The sequence below is a fragment of the Chiloscyllium punctatum genome, chromosome 12 (assembly GCF_047496795.1).
Source record: "Chiloscyllium punctatum isolate Juve2018m chromosome 12, sChiPun1.3, whole genome shotgun sequence".
In the NCBI taxonomy this organism is placed as follows: Eukaryota; Metazoa; Chordata; class Chondrichthyes; order Orectolobiformes; family Hemiscylliidae; genus Chiloscyllium; species Chiloscyllium punctatum.
Window position 1 is genome coordinate 28570214 of NC_092750.1, and position 21734 is coordinate 28591947.

At 39.2% G+C, this 21734-nt stretch overlaps 1 protein-coding gene across 9 annotated transcripts in view; it reads right to left on the reverse strand.

Moving 5' to 3' along the window:
* Positions 1 to 21734, reverse strand: part of iqsec1b (IQ motif and Sec7 domain ArfGEF 1b) — a 484326-nt gene that overhangs the window by 15021 nt on the left and 447571 nt on the right. For all 9 annotated transcript variants that reach the window (XM_072582214.1, XM_072582212.1, XM_072582221.1 and 6 more), the window contains 4 exons: positions 21258 to 21380; positions 13745 to 13911; positions 11584 to 11723; positions 5799 to 5828 (listed from right to left, as the gene is read on the reverse strand). In XM_072582214.1, coding sequence (XP_072438315.1) covers positions 5799 to 5828; positions 11584 to 11723; positions 13745 to 13911; positions 21258 to 21380 — 460 coding nt within the window. The remainder of the gene's footprint in view (positions 1 to 5798; positions 5829 to 11583; positions 11724 to 13744; positions 13912 to 21257; positions 21381 to 21734) is intronic.

The following is a 21734-nucleotide window of genomic DNA, read 5'->3' on the forward strand; positions in this document are numbered from 1 at the left end:
GTTAACTTTCAAGAGCATTTCTTTCTTACCAATACTTGACTTTATGCAGAAATGTTTTTCTCTTTCCACAACTGATGTTATGTTGAAAAAAAAAATTACTAATTAAATGCATCTTTCACATTCTTTAAAGAAGTTTGACACCCTTAATGTTTGGAAAATTATAATGCCATCAAGTGGATATCTATTCCTTTAATTCTGCATAATGTACAAGAAAATCTTGTTATACTGTTGTCTACAAATACTTCTTTCTGGTGTGTTTTCTTGAGTCTTGGCCTAGAGGATGGGACCCTGAGCAATTGTAAATTTTAAATTGAAACATTTCAAAGCCATACCAAGTGATGAACATAGAACAGTGTAACACAGTAGAGGCCTTTCAGCCATCGATGTTGTGCAGGCCTTTTATCCTACTCTAAGATCAGACTAACCTACATACTCTTCATAGTACTATCTTCTATGTGTCTGTCCAGGAGTCGCTTAAATGCCCGTAATGTATCTGACAAAGATAAATTAAATGAAGCTGTTTTGTATCCCTCTTCTATGTTCAATACTCAAGGATCACCCTGGATTCCTGGATTTTTAAGGTAAAATGTTGAAGCAATGTCAATTCCTTTCTCGCATGCAGATATAAAACATCCCATGGTATTATTTGAAGAATTTGACCTGATTTCTGGCAAATATTTCACCCTCAACCAATGCAAACATACTATCTGTTTATTACACCAGGTTAGGCAGCATCTGAGGAGCAGGAGAATTGACGCTTTGGGCATAAGTCCCACTCTTGACTCTGATCCCCAGCATCTGCAGTCCTCACTTTCTCCTATCTGTTTACCTCGATTACCCCTCTTTGTTTGAGCCTGCTATACTGAAATAGGCTGTCATATCTCCAACATTACTGTTAATTGAATCAATGCTTAAAAATTGATACGGTACCAAAACGTAAAAAGTCTTTCCTCAAAGAGAGTCTCTTGACTTGTTCACAGTCCTTATCTCTCCCTCAGTCTGAGTTGTTCCCACTTATGTACAGTGGACTAATACCCATTACATGCTACATTCACTTCTGATGTGAACAACAACAATAACTACACCTTAAAAGTACTTTGGCTACAAAGTGTGTTTGTCCAGATGTCACCATGCTTTCCAGATTAAAGTCTGCTCTTTCTTTTACAATCCTCTTAAATCCACCTCCTGTCCTTCTTCCACCTTCACCACAACAAATGAGGTGCTCACTGTCTTTTTTTTATAAAAGGCACTGAGAATAAACCAACTGTTCAGCTGCCAGAGGCCCTCCTTTTCCTTTGCCCACCTGCCAAACTTCTCCTAAAGTTCCTCCTGTCAGTCCTACCCTTGAAATGGCATCTTTTTCTGGAGCATTTTTTGTATGAGACTGACCTGTTCCAACATCTGTGCTCCCACCATACTGCTGACCACTCCTTTCCCCTTCTGGTCTGCTAGCATTGGTATCAGGTACTATAATCATCTCCTTTAAATCTACCATCGTTGCTCTCCTGTAAAATGCCACACCTCACATCTCTCATTTTTGGAAACTGCAGGTGCAACTTGCAACCTCATTTCCTCTCATGTCCTCGAAATCTTGTCATCTCTCAAACCTGTCTGTCTTCCTGCCAATTCCATTTTTGATCCCCTATCTTCCTTGCTACAGCACAGTAAATCAGACAGTGACTTTCAGTGGCTGCAAATGTACAGTAAACTACTAAAATCTGCAAGATGTTCTGAGTTGCCCTGATCCTCTAAAAAGCTACAACGTAATGGCATCCCACTGAAAGACTGGCCATTGAAATGCTTAGAACAGCACAAGGGTACTGTACCTAACTGATGAAAATTCACTCAACTTGCAAGATAAATTTGTCCAATTCAGTGCAAATAATTCTTTTATGGTATGACAGGTTTTAATTCCTACTAAACAATGCCTCCGACACTGAAAATCAACTTTCAGTTGTGGATTCTCATTCCTTCAGATTTTAATTGTTAGATATTTAAAAAACTTAATGTTCCTTTATCTCTTTTATAGGTCTCCTAATCTCACAAATCTGATTGGTCAAGAAGTGGCAAATTAGGTACAACAAATACCTTATGCTGCCTATTGACTGCTAATCACAAACTCTGGACCAAAGCATTTTTAGCAAGTCCAACATTTCGGTGAGGCTCTGAGGGAGTGCTGTGTTGTTGGGAGTGCATTCTTTTGAATAAGATGTGAAACCAAGGCCCCAAGTGTCTGTTCATTTGGATGTAACCAACTTTGAAGGTGAGCAAGGGAGGTATCTCAATGTCCTGGCAAAAACCTATTCCTCACTCCACATCACAAAAACAAATTATCTGGTTATGTAGTTGCTGTTTATGGGAGTACGCTGTTCATATTTTGACATTTTTTTTCAACGTTTCTTATATCAAGAAAGTGAGTACTGTAAAGCACTTTGAGGTATCCAGTGGTCATGAACGAAGTGATATAATTCTAAATTTTCCTTCACAACACTATTTCAGCAATTCAAGTGGGCAGTAGCAGATCACATTTTTACTGAATCCAATGCTGAATACTAAATATATCCTTGCTAGTGTTAACCAGATATGATGGACAATTTAGAAAACATAGAAGCATGCCAACTAGAAGGGGGGGGGGTCATACTGGACCTTGTGAGCCTGGTCAGGTGACTGACATTTCAGTGGGAGAGCATTTTGGAAACAATGATCATAACTCCTTCAGTTTTAAGAAAGTCACAAACAAGGATAGGTCAGGCTCTTGTAGGAAGATACTAAATTGGGGGAACGCAAATTTTAGTAGATTAGATTAGTTACAGTGTGGAAACAGACCCTTTAGCCCAACAAACCCACACCAACCTATTCCCCTCTTCACCTAACACTATGGGCAATTTAGCATGGCCAATTCACCTGACCTGCACATCTTTGGACTGTGGGAAGAAATCCAAGCACCTGGAGGAAACCCACACAGACACTGGGAGAATGTACAAACTCTGCACAGACAATTTGTGGGCAGCACGGTGGCACAGTGGTTAGCACTGCTGCCTCACAACGCCAGAGACCCGGGTCCAATTCCCGCCTCAGGCGACTGACTGTGTGGAGTTTGCACGTTCTCACAGTGTCTGCGAGGGTTTCCTCCGGGTGCTCCGGTTTCCTCCCACAGTTCAAATATGTGCAGGTCAGGCAAAATTGACCATGCTAAATTGCCCGTAGTGTTAGGTAAGGGGTAAATGTAGGGGTATGGGTGGGTTGCGCTTCGGCGGGTCGGTGTGGACTTGTTGGGCCGAAGGGCCTGTTTCCACACTGTAATGTAACCTAATCAAATTGCCAGAGGTAGGAATTGAACCCAGGTCATTGGCGCTGTGAGGCAGCAGTGCTAACTACTAAGCCACTGTGCCACCCCACACAATTATGTCAGTATTAGGCAGGAGCTAGGGAGTGTTAGTTGGGAAGAGCTGTTATCAGGCTAATTCACATTTGACATGTAGGAATTGTTTAAAGACCTGCTGATGAGAGTTCAAGACTGGTATGTTCCAGTGAGGAGGAAGAAAAAGAAGGGCAAGGTAAGGGACCCTTGGATGAGGGAGGATGTGAATTTAGTTAAAAGAAAAGCAGCAGCATATGTAAGGTTTAGGACGCTAAAATCGGACAGGGCCCACGAGGAATACAAGGAAAGGGGGAAAGTACTCGAGCAGGGAATGAGGAGAGCAAGAAGGGGTCCGTGAAATTATCTTGACAAGTAGGGTTAACGGCATCAATAGATATATTAATAACAAGAGGATAACTAGGGATGAGAAAGGACTACTCAAGGATAGAGGAAGAAACTTGTGCTTGGAGGCAGAAGATGTGGGCAAGAGCCTAAATGAGTACTTTGCATCAGTATTCACCCCGGAGGAGGATATGGAGGAGATGAGATTTGTTTGGAGCATGCTAAAATGCGAGGGCATTTTGAGATCAAGTAGTAAGTGGTGTTGGATCTCTTGAACAGCAAGAATGTGGATAAGTCCCCAGGGCTGGATGGTCTCTACCCCAGGTTTATAATGACGAGGAGAAAGTGAGGAGTGCAGGTGCTGGAGATCAGAGTAAAATTTTCCAGAGTTACTTTTCAATTCTTCCCCAGATTACTGAAAGAGGCAAGAGGGGAGACTACTAGGGTAACCACGATCTTTGTATTCTCGCTAGCCACTGGAGAGGTCCTGCAGTACTGGCGGGTAACCAATGTTGTTTCTTTGTTTGAGTGGAAATAGGATAATCCAGGAAACCATGGACAAATGAATCTCACATTTGTGATTGGATAGCCATTGGAGGGAATTCTTAGGAATAGGATTTATAAACATTTGGAAAAGCATGGCCTAATTAGGGATAGTCAGCATGGCTTTGTGTAGGACAGGTCATATCTTCCTAACTCGATTGAATTTTCCAAGGTGGTGACAAAAGTGATCAATGAGGGTAGAGCAGTGGATGTTGTTTACATGGATTTGAGGAAGGCTTTCAATAAAGTCCCTCATGGTAAGCTCATCCAGAACATTACAATGCATGGCATCCATGGTGGCTTGGCTGCTTGGATTCAAAATTGGCTTTTCCTAGAAAATAGAGGGTGCTCATAGAAGGGTGCTTTTCAGGCTGAAGGTCCATGACTCGTGGTATTCCACAGGGATACATACTGGGACCTCTGCTGTTTTTGATATATATAAGTGACTTAGATGAAAATGTAGATGGGTGGGTTAGTAACTTTGCAGATAATACAAAGACTGGTGGAGCTGTGGATAGTGTAGACACTTTTCAAAGGATATAGGGGGATATAGATCAGTCGCAGATATGGGTAGAGAAATGGCAGATGGAGTTTGATCCGTGTAAGTGTGAGGTGCTGCACTTTGGGAGATCAAATGTTAAGAAAAAGTATACAGTTATTGACAGGACCCTGTACAGTACTGATATACAGAAGGATCTTGGTGTTCCATAACTCTGAAAATAGCCACACAAGTGGATAGGGTGGCAAAGGAGGTGTACAGCATACTTGTCTTTATTGGTCAGGGAATCGAGTACAAGAGTCAGGATGTCATGTTGCTGTTTTAGAAGACTTTGGTTAGGCCACACTTAGAATATTGCTTTCAATTCTGATTACCACATTATAGAAAGGGTGCAGAAGAGGTTTATCAGGATGCTGCTGGATTAGAGGGCATAAGCTATAAGGAAAGGCTAGAAAAACCCAGGTTGTTTTCTCTTGAGCGGCAGAGGCTGAAGGAAGACTTGATAGAAGTCTATGAAATTATGAGGTGCATTGACACGGTTGACGATCAGAATCTTTTCCCCCAGAGTTGAAATATCTAATAAAAAGGTCTTGCACTGAATGTGAGAAGGGGAAAATTCAAAGGAGTTGTGAGGGGCAAGTTTTGTTTTTTTTTTAAAAAGTACAGTGGTAGGAGTATCGAATGCGCTGCCGGGTTGGTGGTTGAGACAGATATGATAATGGCATTTATGCGACTTTTAGATAAGTATAAGAATACGCAAGGAATGGAGGGAAATGGACCAAGAGCACGTAGAAGGGATTAGTTTCATTTGGTGTCACGCTCGGCACAACACTGTGGGCCAAAGGCTCGTTCCTGTGCTGTACTGTCTATGTCCAGTGTAAATTTTAAACATCCCTGAAAATCAACATTTTAGTTATCACATTCTCAGTAGACAAACCCGAACACAGTTCCTGTTCTTCCTTAAGTGATAAGTTATGGTACATTCAAATAGATTTTCTATGCTGCACACAATTTCAAAGAAAATTAATCATCAAAGTGAAAAGAAATACCTACACAACCAAGTCCATGATGTAGAGATCCAATCTACAAAGGAAATATATATATAGTTTATTGAATGTCAAAGAGAAACAGAAACTTTCACATCACAACATTGTAAACATATTGTGCTTTAAGATCAAATTGAATTTAAATATATAGAAACAGGCCACATATTACAGATTTGTGCACTGGTTGCAGTTTAGCCTTACTGAATTGAACATTTAAGATTATATACTCCAAGCTTATCACAACACTTCTTTTGTGTTTTGTACAATTTCCCTCTCCCAACGATGATACTTAGGACAAAGTAGCTGTCCCAAAATTTACACTCTTTGGCTAAGAATCCAAGAGAACCCTTAATCATGTTTTCCTGCTATGTAATGAGAACTAGTTCAAACATTTTTGAACATACATTTTTTCACTTTGATTTTTATACTAAACTACACTTTTAAAATTATTAATAATTTACCCCAGGCAAAGGCAGTCAAAAGGTGACTTAGTGGAAGCATTGTGGTTTGGACCTGCATTGACCAGTTTAGGATACTTGTTGGCATGAATGGGTTGGACAGGATGGTCTGTTTCCATGTTGTATTACTTTATAATCAAGTGTTTTTGTTGGTCAAAAACATGTCGAAGCAATCAATTGGTCAATACAAAAAGTAAACTTCAATAGTGGTCCATAAATATGAATGTCGAGAGTGGGGTGCTGGAAAAGCACAGGAGGTCAGGCAGCATCCGAGGAGCAGGAGATTTTATGTTGCCGGCAAGAGCCCTTCATCTGGAATGAGGCTTGTGAACCAAGGGGGTGGAGAGATAAATGAGAGTGGGGTGGGGCTGGGGGTAGGGGGAAGGTAGCTGAGAATGCAATAGGTAGACGGAGGTGGTGATCGGTTGGAGAGGAGGGTGGGCAGATAGGTGGGAAGGAAGATGGAGGTCATGAGGGTGGTGCTGAGCTGAAAAGTTGGAACGAGGATAAGGTGATGGAATTGATCTATTCAAATGAAAGCTAGGCAATGACTAAGGTCAATCAATTTCCAAAGACCTTGCTGTGCAAGTACAGGTAGTTCTCCTATAACGCCATAGCTGCATTCCAGGAAAACCTCATTTAATAGAAAAATCTCTTAATAGAAATAATGGGGCCAATGGGAAAAGTGGGTTAGGGGCAGGCCAGCAAAAAACACTCACTCAAAAATCACCCAAATGTCTAATGCAAAATATAGCACAGTCTGATTGAAGGTTGAAATCATATTTATTAATGAAACCAAAGTAAATTTAACACAGTAAATTTAAAGAATGGCAGCTGATATTACACATGAGCAGAATGGTGTAGAGACTTTGGCATAAGCGCAAAATAGCACTAAGACTTGCACCAATATCGAGCATGTATGGACATGCTAAGTGCAGAATGCTAAGAATTTGGGCACATGTGCAAAATGGTGTGGAGATTTCATTGTGCATGTCGGCACGTATGCAGAATGAAGTGAGTGAACTGATTCCTGCTGAAATCACACTATTGCCAATGGAGGTAATTGCTCTCCAAATACCATTCCCTAATTCTTCAGCGACATTTTAGCCAAATTGCACTGCCAAAATGCATGTTATCCCAGAACTACCTGTATAAGAAAGGATTCCTTGAACATATGGATCATAGAGATTTTTATGTACTGCACTAATTGATGCCACAGTACATGAGACACATACTTGGCTCTAAACAAAGTGTAATGGTAAAGCTAGAGTGCTTTAATACTACAATACCACTGTCTCAGATACATATCAGGTCTTGCCTACAATGAATAAACACTTCCACCAATAAAGATGGTCACTTGAACTTTGTTTTGTTATTTGGGAAAGGGACAGAAGTAGTTAATTGCCTCCTGATAATTGGCTCTATTTCTGACAAGTGTTTGGAAAGAACTTTTACATATACTAGCTGATCAAATCTATATTAGCCTCAAGAACTAAATTAGGCAATTCAACAGATACTGTGGGTCTAAAATGACCAACGGGTTTATTTACGTTATAACCCATGCCTGTTTAGTTAACAATTAATATGCAGAATAACCTAACAGACTGTGGCAGAAGATTTACTGAAGGATACTATGCTCAAACTAAATCAATACTTTGGTATCCCAAGTAGTTTGACAAACTTGGCACATCCAAAGGAGGTTTTATTTCATGTATTCCAAGACCTCAGTAAAGGCCTCTTCAAATGCTGCAGAAATTTCTATACCGAATGTTTCATTACTGTTGCTTTAAAATGGATTTGTTCCAGAATTTGAAATAAAACCAGTCAGGCCTGAACAAAGAACACAATGCATTTGTATAATTCATATTCATGCACAGTAAGAATACCTGATTAAGATCGGTCTGTCTCTTATATGTTCTTAAACACCAAAGAACACAACAGAACTACTTTGCTAGCATGACAAAATGATGCACAACAACTGAAAGAAGCCCAATTGAATCAAGTTGATCACATCATGCTCAACATCCTGAGGCTTGAGAATAGAAGAAAGAGTGGAACTTGGGAGAACACACTGGAGTTCAGGGATTAATGTCTCACCCCTTTTGTCATCATTTTTCATTACCTAACTCACTCTTTAAACATTCCAGTGCATTGCCATGAGACACCTCATTAGCAATGTAACCTCTATCTGATTGCAAGTCTTCACCAGCATATGTAACTTTCAATGAAACAGGAGCTGTCTAGATTCTAGCCCTGCTAAAGCTATCAGTAAACTCAACCTCCTACATTACTCATCCTTTTTGTAATGGCTACAAGCACAAATATATTGCATGAACATGCTTTTAATGTGTCAAGCACTGTATAATCAGTCACGTTGATACCACATGGAATGAATCGAATTGGTGAATGATGATGATCGGAGCTTCAGGAGGGGCTCAAGAAAGATCATTCGAAGGGCCTGTTTCCACACTGTAGGGAATCTAATCTAATCTAATCACCAGTTCTGACTTCAGCCTTGCCTTTCACATTTGTGTGGTAAGGTCCACCACCATTGAGTTAGATGTTATTCATGGACCCTTTGTTAACAGCCTAATTGTCTATCACATGACTGCATAGGGCAGAACTACAGAGTTTTGCCCTGATCAATTTGTTTGTTTACATCTGGTGTTAGTAGCAGCAGCAAACAATGATAAGGAGGACATGCCAGGCCATAGACTATAGGTTATGGAGATGTACAATTTTGCTGTTGCTAATAGCCCATAGCAACACATATATGCTCAAATTCAAGCTATAAGATTTGCTCTTAATCTCATTTAGCACAGTAGGAATACAGGATTCAGTCTCTACACAGAGAACATAGTGGTCACTTTGACTGATGGTGTCATGGACACATGCATCCCCAGTAATTAATGATGAGGTCAAGTAGGTTACTTACCCAGGCTAATTCCTACTGTTGGCTATAATGTCATTAATGACCACTGAGTAGATGTGGTAGTTCACTGAAAATTACCCCAACAAGAGCTTGCGATATTGGTTGGAATATAATTACAGCAGAAACACCTTCCTGATGATTATGGTCTGACTCTCCCTTTACTATTGGAAGGCCATCAACTCCTCTGCTAAGTGCTCCGAATGTTGGCATTGTGAACCATGCAACTGATTCCAGTGATCTTGACAATCTTCTTGGGGTGTAATACGAAACATCTCAAATCTACTTTGAGTTGTCGATAATATGTTCAATAATGATAATTATTGTAGTTACAAAGACTTGCCACACACTGACTCTACTGCGGTTATAATCCATTGCTGATCTTAGAATCAGATAATCATCACACAAACAGGTGATTTGCCTCTCATAACTAACTTTTTTAAAAAAACACAAGCTACATAAATCACAATGGTGATAATTTGCAATTAATTTAAGACCATAAGACATAGGAGGGGAAGTAAGGCCATTCGGCCCATCGAGTCCACTCCGCCATTCAATCATGGCTGATGGGTATTTCAACTCCAATTACCCGCATTCTCCCCGTAGCCCTTAATTCCTTGTGACAAAGAATTTATCAATCTCTGCCTTGAAGACATTTAGCATCCCGGCCTCCACTGCACTCTGCGGGAAAGAATTCCATAGGCCCACCACTCTCTGGCTCAAGAAATGTCTCCGCATTTCTGTTTTGAATTTACCCCCTCTAAATCTAAGGCTGTGTCCACGGGTTCTAGTCTCCTCGCCTAACGGAAACAGTTTCCTAGCGTCCACCCTTTCCAAGCCATGTATTATCTTGTAAGTTTCTATTAGATCTCCCCTTAATCTTCTAAACTCCAATGAACACAATCCCAGGATCCTCAGCCATTCCTCATATGTTAGACCTACCATTCCAGGGATCATCCGTGTGAATCTCCGCTGGACACGTTCCAGTGCCAGTATGTCCTTCCTGAGGTGTGGGGACCAAAACTGGACACAGTACTCCAAATGGGGCCTAACCAGAGCTTTATAAAGTCTTAGTAGTACATCTCTGCTTTTATATTCCAACCCTCTTGAGATAAGAGACAACATTGCATTCGCTTTCTTAATCACGAACTCAACCTGCATGTTTACCTTTAGAGAATCCTCGACTAGCACTCCCAGATCCCTTTGTACTTTGGCTTTATGAATTTTCTCACCATTTAGAAAGTAGTTCATGCTTGTATTCTTTTTTCCAAAGTGCAAGACCTCACATTTGCTCACATTGAATTCCATCAGCCATTTCCTGGACCACTCTCCCAAACTGTCTAGATCCTTCTGCAGCCTCCCCACTTCCTCAGTACTACCTGCCTGTCCACCTAACTTCATATCATTGGCAAACTTCACTAGAATCCCCCCAGTCCCTTCATCCAGATCATTAATATATAATGTGAACTGTTATAACAATAGAACAATAGAAATAGAATAACAATTGAAATCAATATTTCTATTGATTTTCTGTTAAAATGTGGCTTCTGACAATTTTAATCAAAAGCACTCTAGGGCATCTGAAAAGTAATATAAAACACACAATGGGCAGACAGAGTAATCACCTTCCAATTTCTCAGCCCTAACTAAACATTCCCGTACAGTGCCACAAGCCATGGTAATTGGAAAATCAGCTTATAGAAGCTTGCATTTTAGCAGTGTTTTTCTCCAGTTTAATTAACTTAATGTATGCACCATTATAAGTTTAATGAGACAGCAAATCTTTTGTGTGTTAACAAGCTTAAAATGAATAAAACTTTAAAATGTTAGGTCTGACCAATGCTTTATTTGTGCAGCTCTGCACCTTCTCAGAATTTTCAAACAATGTTTAGTAAGTTGCTACAAAGATTTTCAGATTTGAATTTTAAGAATCTGTTTGCAGATTGCTCTTGGTAACATTTTACTGCTTCTTGTACTTTTGCTACAACTTAAAGCAACTTTTAACTGCCTATGATAAAGAATCATTCTGCTAAAGAAGCAATTTCATGATCAATTTTAAATATTTTTTGCATACTTTATACAAAATAATTTTGCAACTACACGTATGAGCTAATCATTTCCATATTTAACTGACCACAACAGCCTTAATGCAGACATTCTATGGCAGGTTAGTAATCACTATTAAACCATTTGGGAATAGTCTTTGACTGAAAATTACCTCAAGATTTTCTCTAAAATCAAACCATTTGCAGAACAATGTGCTGATACAGTGGAACATTTACAGGTTAAAGCCCAACACCCACGGTTCAGGCCTGCACCAAAAATATTTTACGTTCATGTCATCACTTCTCCAAACTCACGAATAACTTTATACTTTGTCATACTTTGTCTGTATATGAACTTACTGGTTTCTTGCCTACAATCAACTTCTCAACCTTCTGAACCTGGGAGACATGATCCTCATTCGTCTTCAGTTCCCTTTTGCGGATTCGTTCATAAATTCCCGTAAGCATTTCTCGAGGGATGTCTTCTCCATCATCCACCCCTGCAGAACAATAATCCTGGTTAGTCTCCTGCAAATATCTACTTTTGTTCCTGTACTGAAAAGTCATCATCTGAAAATGATAGAAGGTACATTTGTACAGATCAAACTTTGCTGTAACAATTGTATATACATTAGAATCATAAAAAAAGCTCAAACATCTCAATATAGTATCCATGTAATGTTTCCATTACAACTGCAGCAATATAAACAGGAAGAGGGGTTAAGGATTCCGCAAAAGCACACAATCCAGATTTCCTTACAGCTGTGCAATGAACTAGCTGGAAAGAACATATGTTTGGTTGAACAATGTCAATAGTCTTAGGCTTGGCTGCTGCAGTTTCTGTGGGCAAGCTAGTATTGACTGTCAAGATATTGAAAGTGATGAGCACCTGAGCATCTGTACATCACCAAAAAACAAGATGTCTTAAAACAAATAACAAACAAAAATTCTGCCACTCCATTAAGTTCATAAGTAACATTATTACTTTTAAGACTATTCATTGTTTTCACAAAGATTTTGCTGCAGTCCTAATTCTAACAACACGGAAATGGTTATTATCAGTGTTACAAAGCATTCTTAGAATCTTGTAACAGCCATTCTAATTTTTAAAAATTCTTTAAAATGCTTTTTAAAAATTCTTTCATTTGATGTAAACAGACCTGGCAAAGCCTGCATTTGTTGTCCATCTGACATAGATTCACTCTTGGAAAGCAAGTTGCAGGGCTTGACCCAGAGAAAGAACTGCAACAGTTCCAAGTCAGGATTCTTGGTGACTTGGAGGAGATATTTCACGTGTTGGTGCTCTCACCTCTTTGCTCCCCCTGTTCTTCAAGCTGGTACAGGACACATGTTTGGAAGGTGCTGTGAAAGAAGGCTTGACAAGTTGCTGCAGAGCATCCAGCATATGGTACACGGTGCTGTCAGCATGAACAAAAATCGAAGGCTCCTTTTTGTGTTGATTTTTTAAAAGATTCACTGCATTTTTCTCCTTCCTTTTATTTATTCAGTTTCTTACTGTTCAACACCATCCCAGGCTTTCATATTCACTGCTCTAAATCGTTCCATCATCCAACTCCTTGAATCTCAAAATATTTGCCAACCACAGCCTGAAAGATCTCATTCTAACCACTTCACCCTTAGTTTGTCTGCACATTTTGACTATTTGCAAAAGTCAGCATATAGTATGTAATATGTCAGTATCTTTGCAATTCCCCCTTCCTCCTAAACTAAAAGTGAGCTAAATATCTAACAATGACATATCCTTTCAGTACTTCAACTTTAAGACGCTGAATTTATTTCTCTGCGTGCCCAATACACATTCATAAACTCAACTGCAACATGATATAAACATATTTAACAAATTACATCAAAATTAAACAATGATAACTTGCCTTTCTTTAAGCTGAATAAAGAGGAGAATAGAAGGCACAGAAAGTGAACAAAATCCAGTTTAAACTGGGGATTACCTTTGTTTTTTAAAAGAAATTGATTCATTGATTCAGCTTGTGTCCACTGTGCTAGAGCTATACATTATTTAGTCTACTTTAATATTGTTGTTTTAATTTGAATTGCAAGAGATCAGGTTTTATGTTCATGCTGCTAAATTTGTTTTCTGTACCAGGCTTATAAATACTAGTAATAATGGATTTACAGAAGACAGATTTGGCAGCAAAAACACCAGCAGCCAGTTGACAGACTTGAGAGTCTGAATTAAAACAATGGTTTAAAGACAATTCCAGAATGACTGGGTAATCTTTATCTTGCACTCATATTTGCTAATTCTACAGACAAGATATTAATATCTATCCTCCATTTTCTACATTATGTAACAAACGCGGACCATGTTCCTCAGACATGTATTTTAGTTATACAGGTTTAAAATGATGTAATTTCTGTGCTGCATTATAATTGTCACTTTAAAAATAGTTTTTCATGGTTCAGAATAGGGATAATTTGCATGAAAAAAATGCTGTATTCAAGAAAATCTCAGTTCAGCAGAAAGATCTTTAGTCACACTAACCTCGCAAATTCTTGACAAAATCCTCCAATTTCATTTTCCGTTCTGGTTTCACATTGGGACTGTACATATCGGTGTTCAACAAAATGATTGCAAAGGCTAGGATGAAGATGGTATCAGGATTTCGGAACTGTCGCACAACCCCTGAATTGCAGATACAGTATCTTTGGCTACAAGAGAAGGAGAAAAAGATATTGCACATACTATAATATTATGTCAATAGAGAGGTAACATCAGTAGTTGAATGAGAACTTCTCTAAAGTATTAATCTCTTACCAAACAGTTGCCTTACTCATGCCTTCCTTCAGACTCAGCCACCCACACTCATCTCTGCCATCTCCAATCAGTTCCAAATCTCTCAGCCTTTCCTTCACTTGGCATCTAACAAGCAGCCGCCTCCTCTTCCTCTTTTCCCCAAATTGGCCCTGAGAAACATCTGTCCTATCTAATATGGGAGCCCAGCTAGGTTTGGGAATTTAGGAGTAGGCCTGGAGCAAGTAGGGAATATATACCTCTTCCTCCAGCCTTGTTACTGGTGGAGACTCCCTCTTCTTGCATCTCTTCTGGATTTTTCTCCTTGACTCTCATATATGTTGCAAGATTGCTGACAGCACAGCTGAAAGGCCCCTGCTCTGTGTCCAATGAAGGGAATGGCTCTAAACAGTTTCCCTCCTAACTGCTCCTCCATTAGCTCCGCCTCAAGAGAAGCAGTGAGAACCTGTGGCTGGAAGGGTTGGAGCAGCCAGTGGGGGAGAGATAGAATCTATGAATGGAGGAGGTGCTTTTTCTCCCCAAACTTACTGTTCCTCCAATCACAGCTCTACAGTCACTTCCTGTATTTTTTAATCTCAGTATTTTATTATTATTTTTACTTTTGGTGTTGAAGCTGTCAAACTAGAACAACTTTACTACAGAATATACCTGTGACAGCTACTGTTGAAGGTTTACCTTCCCCTTTTCCCCTTGACCCCATAAATGGTATGACACCTGATGAAGGGGGCAGTGATTTACATAAACACCAGATAACTGGGATTAAGAAACAAGTGTCTGAAGAAAGAATGGAGGGTTGGGGGAAAGAGGTTGTTAGTACATCCGAAATCCTGAATAAGTTCAGCTGATGATATTAACTTTTATGGAATGGCATGAAACTTGTTTGCAGTCAAACTTTAACAGTCTTTAAGTCCAAGTCTGGCTACCTTGAATCCATGTAAGCCTGTAAGGTGAATAATGTGGTATAACTGTGTTATTGCTAAAGGAACTCAACAAACAAAGCTTGCATTATGATGCTCTAAATAAGATTAGTTATTAAGTTAAAGCTACTGTTAAAGTCAAGTTTTAAAAAATTCAACAATGGGCTGAAGGCATCACTGGCTAGGTCAATATTTATTGCCCATTCCTAATTGCCCAGAAGGCATTTAAGAGTCAACCACATTGTTGTAAGTCTGGAGTCACATGGAGGCCAGAACAGATACGGATGGTAGATTCCTTCCCTAAAGGACATTAGTGAACCAGATGGGTTTTCCAACAATTGACAATGGATTCATTGAATTCAAATTCCACCATCTGCCATGGCAGGATTTGAACCAAGGACATTACCTTGGTCTGCAGATTAACAGTCCAGTGATAATGCCACTGGGTCATCTCCTCCCCATACACCATATGTGCTAGCTGTGTGGTAACAAAGGTCAGCAGAAATGAGATTATTGTCTCAGTAGTCATTGAAGGGCTGCCGAACAGGGTACAACCTACATAAGAGGGTATATGAATAGGAAGGGTTTGGAGGGATATGGGCCAGGTGCTGGCAGGTGGGACTAGATTGGGTTGGGATATCTGGTCAGCATGGACGGGTTGGACCGAAGGGTCTGTTTCCAAGCTGTATATCTCTATGACTCTATAAGATCAAAATATTTGAGGAGGCTGCCAAGAGACAACAGGCCAACTGCTGTGCCTCAAGAAGGCAACTTCGGACTTCCAATGCCGATCACAATGGGAAGCAAGCACTGCATGGGACGTAAAAATATTGTGCCTGACATGATAGCTGGTTAGCTTAGGAGGAAGTTGGCAATAAATTTCTTAGAGATCAGAGAAGAGACCCAATTGTTTCCAGGTAACTTTGCACATACGGATGCTAGCTAGCTCACAATGGAGCAGTCATCAACTATTTGGAAACTGAAAGGAGAGAAGTGATCTCACCCGTCATTCCAAACTCAGGAAATTTGAAACTTGGATGTATGAGTACAAGTCTTACAAGTATATGATTCTTTTTGCGAGCCTAATCAAAAGTGCACAAACAATAATTTTAGTGTCATGAGTTGTGGATATCCAGAGTAAATAAAAAAAAAGGGGTTAGTAACATGCAAAGTGTGTTATTTCAGTAGAATACAACTCTGCCCTTAAGAAAGTTCACCTTTACGGATTCTATGTGCTGTGTGCATACAATGTTGTGACTTTGCCTGGAGACACACAGCAGTCTAGTTGCCAAGTTGTTCAATACACAGAAATCAGTTGGTTTGTTGTAATGTCTGTTTCGTAACTTGTAATAGGTTTCGCTGTTTCATGAACCCATCCCTAATAAGCAAATCATTATTAGGGGCCATCATCAACATGGCAGGAATGAACAGTAGTGGAATAACATCACACTGATGAAGTCATCATAATGGCACAATCAACCAGCATGTTAATCCATTGGTACACAGATGCTCAACATTCATCAATTATGCTAAATGCATGAGACAACCCTCAATGTCTTTGTTCATTACAGCATCATGTACTGAAAAACTGGGTAAGCATACAATTCCCTCACAAAACTTCAGTTTAACTAATTTCAGAAAGGAAAGTGATCAGGATGTGTGTCAGAACAAGCAAGTGAAGGTCAAAAACACATTATCACAATGTCCTCAAAATTCCCTTGTTGAAATTCAGACAGAATTTGGAAAGTTTAATCTGCATGCAGAGCTATGCTTTCTAGATTTGGGTGTGTCTGATACATTAAATTAAACTATTAAGATTCACTGAGCAACTGGGGACAAAAATCTACACAGACTGACCACATTAGGATTAACAGCCAAACAGCTAAAGATGCCCAAAAAAAAGAACCTTATTAGATGATCATTTCAGAGTCAGATTAACTTTCCATATTTATTAAATACAATGCATAATATTTAGACATAAACCTTTGCATTCATAGACCATATCAGCAGCAAATACAGAGAAAAGGTCTCATGAATTTTCAGTTGAAGAGTTAACAAATAGCACTGTTGAGTTGATGATCACATTCATCCCCATGGAACATATCCTGAAAGATTTTTTAGACAAACCTAAAACTCAAAAGGTATGGAAGTATGGATGCAAGTACAAAGCAATCCTTATAGGTTGACAAAACTAACAGGTCCTGAGCAACTCTACAGTTAAAACAAATCACTAGAGCACACAAATATAGTAAGACATGCACGAAGGAAATGCCCAGTATTCAATCAAATTTGCAAGGCATGTGGGCTAAGGTGGCCACCGGCAGAAGCAATGCACTAGAGCAAAGGCTGTGCGGCTACAAAGAACCGTGCACCAAATCAAATGCACCACATGTAAAGAACATTGCACAGTTATAACAAAGACCTTGTTATTTCAGCAAAAATGTCTAAATTAAATGATCAACAAACCAGAAAGTGACAGCATACATGACAAGACAAAGAGTGAGAAGCACATCTCTCACATGGTCAGTCTCATAGAAATCATCAATTTTATCACACCATTCCAACTGTTTGCAAAAATTCAATTATCCATTTTCAGGCAACTGGCAACTATTTGTTATTGGCTAAGATTAACACAGGGTAAGTTCTATGATATTAGAATTTTTTTTTACAACCTTCCCACATGAAGAAAGCAATGAATGCAAACCATTTAGCAAACAACTATTCAGCATTTCATGTGCAGGATTGCAATGCTGGAGTGCAAGTACTATCAATCTATCAGGACATTGCAGATGTTAGACATCAAAGACATGCTGTATCAACAAATGCAATTGTACCAGCATGATGTGACCTCATACTTGCTGCAATCAAAGGAATCAAACATCAGAGATGAAATAGAAACTGCAGCGGACTATTCAAGAAACACTTGCAGAGCTAAATATAAAAAGAGCAGAACACTTCACCTTCTTCTGAATTACTGGAACTAAAATCTCAGCTGTCTACTATGGAGAAAAAAAATGCAAGTTCAAAGGAAAAAAGCTGAACTAATAGCGGAGAACAAATCCAAACTTGAAAGGACTATTGCCGCAATGAAATCCTTAGGCGATATTTCTGCTCAAGTCACAAAGCTAGATGTAGGGCTGAAAAAGAAAGAAAGGAAGCAGGATGGACAAGCTCTGCATCATGAATTCAAATGAAAAGATTGTTGGTTTACAGGAAGGGCTGGTGGAATCCCCATCTAAAACATATCAGGCTTAGCAGGAATTGCTACAATAATATTGGCTTGCACTCGTAACAATGCAGGAGAAAATGACAACCCTGCAAGATCAGATGGAGATGCATTCAACCAGGAGTTGTAAATCACTCATGAGACAGTCCTTTCAGAAATACAGGAAAGTAATGACACTCTATTGAAGGAACTCAAGAAGCCACTGAAACAGCAAGTAAGGAGATCCAGGCTTCAAAAGAAAACCAAAATCCAAAAAACATTGAGAAGGCTGGACAATTATTACAGAAGAAACGATACACCAGACAGAGAGAAGGCTACAACAACTTGGACAGAATTAGAAGGATTCAGGATGTAAGACCAGAAGCTTTAACATGAGCTAGAAATATAAAGGAATAAATCTATAAATTCCAAGTGGCAACAACTTGAGGAAAACCCAGAAAAAGTGCTTAGTTGCCATATCTCAGGACAAACAAATTCTGGAACAGCAAATGCAGTCAATGAAATGAAAAACTGACAGCCCAAAAATGGATGACAGACAACATGAATGGTGACCTCCAATCAATGCCACCATCATGAGATCGGATGTGTCAACAACTCTATATTTGAGACCAACAAGCTTGCTTGTTACTGCAAATGGTTTAACTTTCATTTGGAAAGGAGAGGGTGTTGTAAGTGTTCTTTGCCTTTAAGACAGCCTATTTTTAAAAGGACTCCATGTGCTGTGTGTATACAATATTGTGACTCTGCCTGACTGTGAGTCTGCACAGAAAACAGTTGGTTGCTTTAATTTCTGCCTCAGAATCTGTAGCATGCTTTGCAGTTTTAGAAAAAACAAACCAACCTACAGGGATAATCAATCCTTGTTAATCAACCGATTATCAAAATATTAACACGACAGCTACAATGAGGAGAACTACTTCATTACAGTAAAAGATCACGGTGTTGCATATATGTGCATGAAATTGTTTGCATGTTATTTAAAACAAAAAGGAAAAGTAGGAAAAGATAAGAAAAAAACCTTGGATTTACACCTGGAGGTTATCCCAAAACACTATCTACTGAATAAGGTTACAGTGTAAGGAATGCCAAATTCAAAGAGTTTAAAAGTAAGGAGAATTTTGTTAAAAATTCCGACAAGAGGATTCAGGGAACTTTCGTAGGGTAGGATGTGACAGTGATGGTCAAGTGGGACTGTGGTGTTAGATAATTCATGAGCAACATATGTTCTGAATAATCTGAAATTCATAGAGGGAAGAAGGTGGGAGGCTGGCCAGTAGGATTAGATCAATCAAGTCAGGGTGGGGAAGCAAAGATAATAGTTTCATTAAGAAAAGGGCTTTGTAAGAAGAGGACAGGGTGAAGCGCAACTGAAAAGAGTTATGACGAGTAGACAGGTAGAACTGCACATGTGGAATGGATGCGCTGGTAGAAGGCATGACTAGAATCGAATAAAACTTAAGACGGGGACAGGGAAGTTTCAAAATGGGTAAGCTTGGACGGGTGTCAAAAGACAATCGGCAAGAAGCATCTATTATAATAAAAAATACAATAAGAACACGGCAATTAATAGATCAAGTGGACTGTAACTTCAATCAGATTTTGAGAAAATGTTCCAAGGTCTCTCGTGGTACTGTGGTAGTGTACATATCTCTGGATCAGGAATCACAGGTTCAAGTCCCATCTGTTCCAGAAGTCAGTAATAACATCTTTGAACAGATTATCTTGACAGAATGCTCTGCATTTTAGTCCAAAAAACCCACAGCAGTTCTTTTTGGATTGTTGGTCAGACCAAAACCTAACTGATGTACTAGAAATGTTATTATGACACTGACTTCGTAAAAACAATACTTCAAGTTAATCAACACAGTATTTCATAATTTTTAAAAATTTCCTCCTCTTGGTTTTGATTTTCAAGACAAGAGATCTGTCTGCTGTTTGCACACACAGGGTTCTTTGTGGTGCCGCTATGTACACATTGCAGGATGAGGTGGATAATCTAGAAGGTTGCAGCCAAATGGAAACTTCACAACTGAAAATCGTTTGAGTCAAAGATGTGAAGTTGAGATGTAGTCTGAAAAAAATAACTTGCTATGAATTCTCTTTCAAGACACTGGAACCTACCTGTTTAATAGCTTAAATGTTCTGAAGCTCCTTGTCCCAGAGATCACTTATCCCCACTTCTGACAGGTGTAAATTATACAATCTTAATCCCCAAGGTCATTTTACACATTTAAAATCTTATTGAACAATGGCATCTGGCACTTTGTTAACAGAAAGCAGAGAGGTAAATATTTTGCTGTTTTTCCCTCTCTTGCCCCTGACCCCACTCTCTCCCCCACTCCCCAATGCAGATAAAGGTGAAAGCAAAACTTCACACATAACATGTTGCAATAAAACATGCGTTCACAACACCAACCTCAAGAATTGAGATATCCCTAAGTAATTTGTTTTGTCTGGATTTGTTGTGAAAATGCACTCCTGGATAGGAATTTCCCAGAGTTGTAAATCTAACCTTTATAAATCACTCACTCCGCCTCAATGTCTTGTTAACTCTGCACAACACATATCAGACAGGATGGGAGGGTTTTCAAAACGATACAGGAAATATCTGAAAAAATGTTTCCGGAGATGTTGGACTTTGATTCCATGGATAGCTGGTGCTATTCTCTTTAGATAGAGGAAGGTTGTAAGACATTTGGTAAAGGTGTTCAAAATTATGAGAGATGGATAGTGAAAAACTTCCTACTGATCTAAGGATTAAGAACAAATTGACACCAATTTAAGGTTGTGCTGTGTTTTTGCCAATCGCATGAGAAAAAGCTTTTTCATGCAGTGAGTGATTAGGATCATAAATGCACTGCAGGAAAGTCAACTGTGACTTGGAAAAGGAATGGAATTATTATCTGAAACAAATCAAAAAGCAGAGCTACAGGAAAAGGACAGGGTGTTAGACTAGCAGAGTTGCTTTTGCAGGAAGCAACATTGTTTTTTAAACGCTGAGTTACTTAGTCATAAAGGAAAGAAAACTTGTCAACTATTACCTGCATTAGGTACTCAAGAATGATTTATCAACAACCACGTAGACCATGAACTACAATACCTGAAAGCCTCGATGAGACGTTCTACTTTCTGTGCCTCTCCTTGGACCCGAATGTGTGCCTGGAACTTTCTAAGAGCTTCATCTAATTCCATGCCTGAAAAGTCCATCTCGTCAACAACACAACTGAAATAAAACAAATATCAGTGATTAATTGGCATGATTTAAGGTATTCTAGTATTTAGAGTGCAGAAAAATGCTTCTTCTAAACAATTTTTATAAACATTTTTTGCTACTCTCCTTGGAGCAAAATAACTTAAGCTTGTGACTTCGTTAACCACCATTTTGAATGAGCACGATGACTGCTCTCCATTAAGTTGCAGTTGGGGCCTAAGATTAAATAATTCTGTGGCTACATAAACAATCTTGGAATCATGCCCACCACACTTTTCTTCACTAAATAGTTTGTATAAAATGATAAAGTTGCTTGGATTTCACTTAATAATACAGATGCCCTAAATCCTTTTAAGTCTTTTTCAG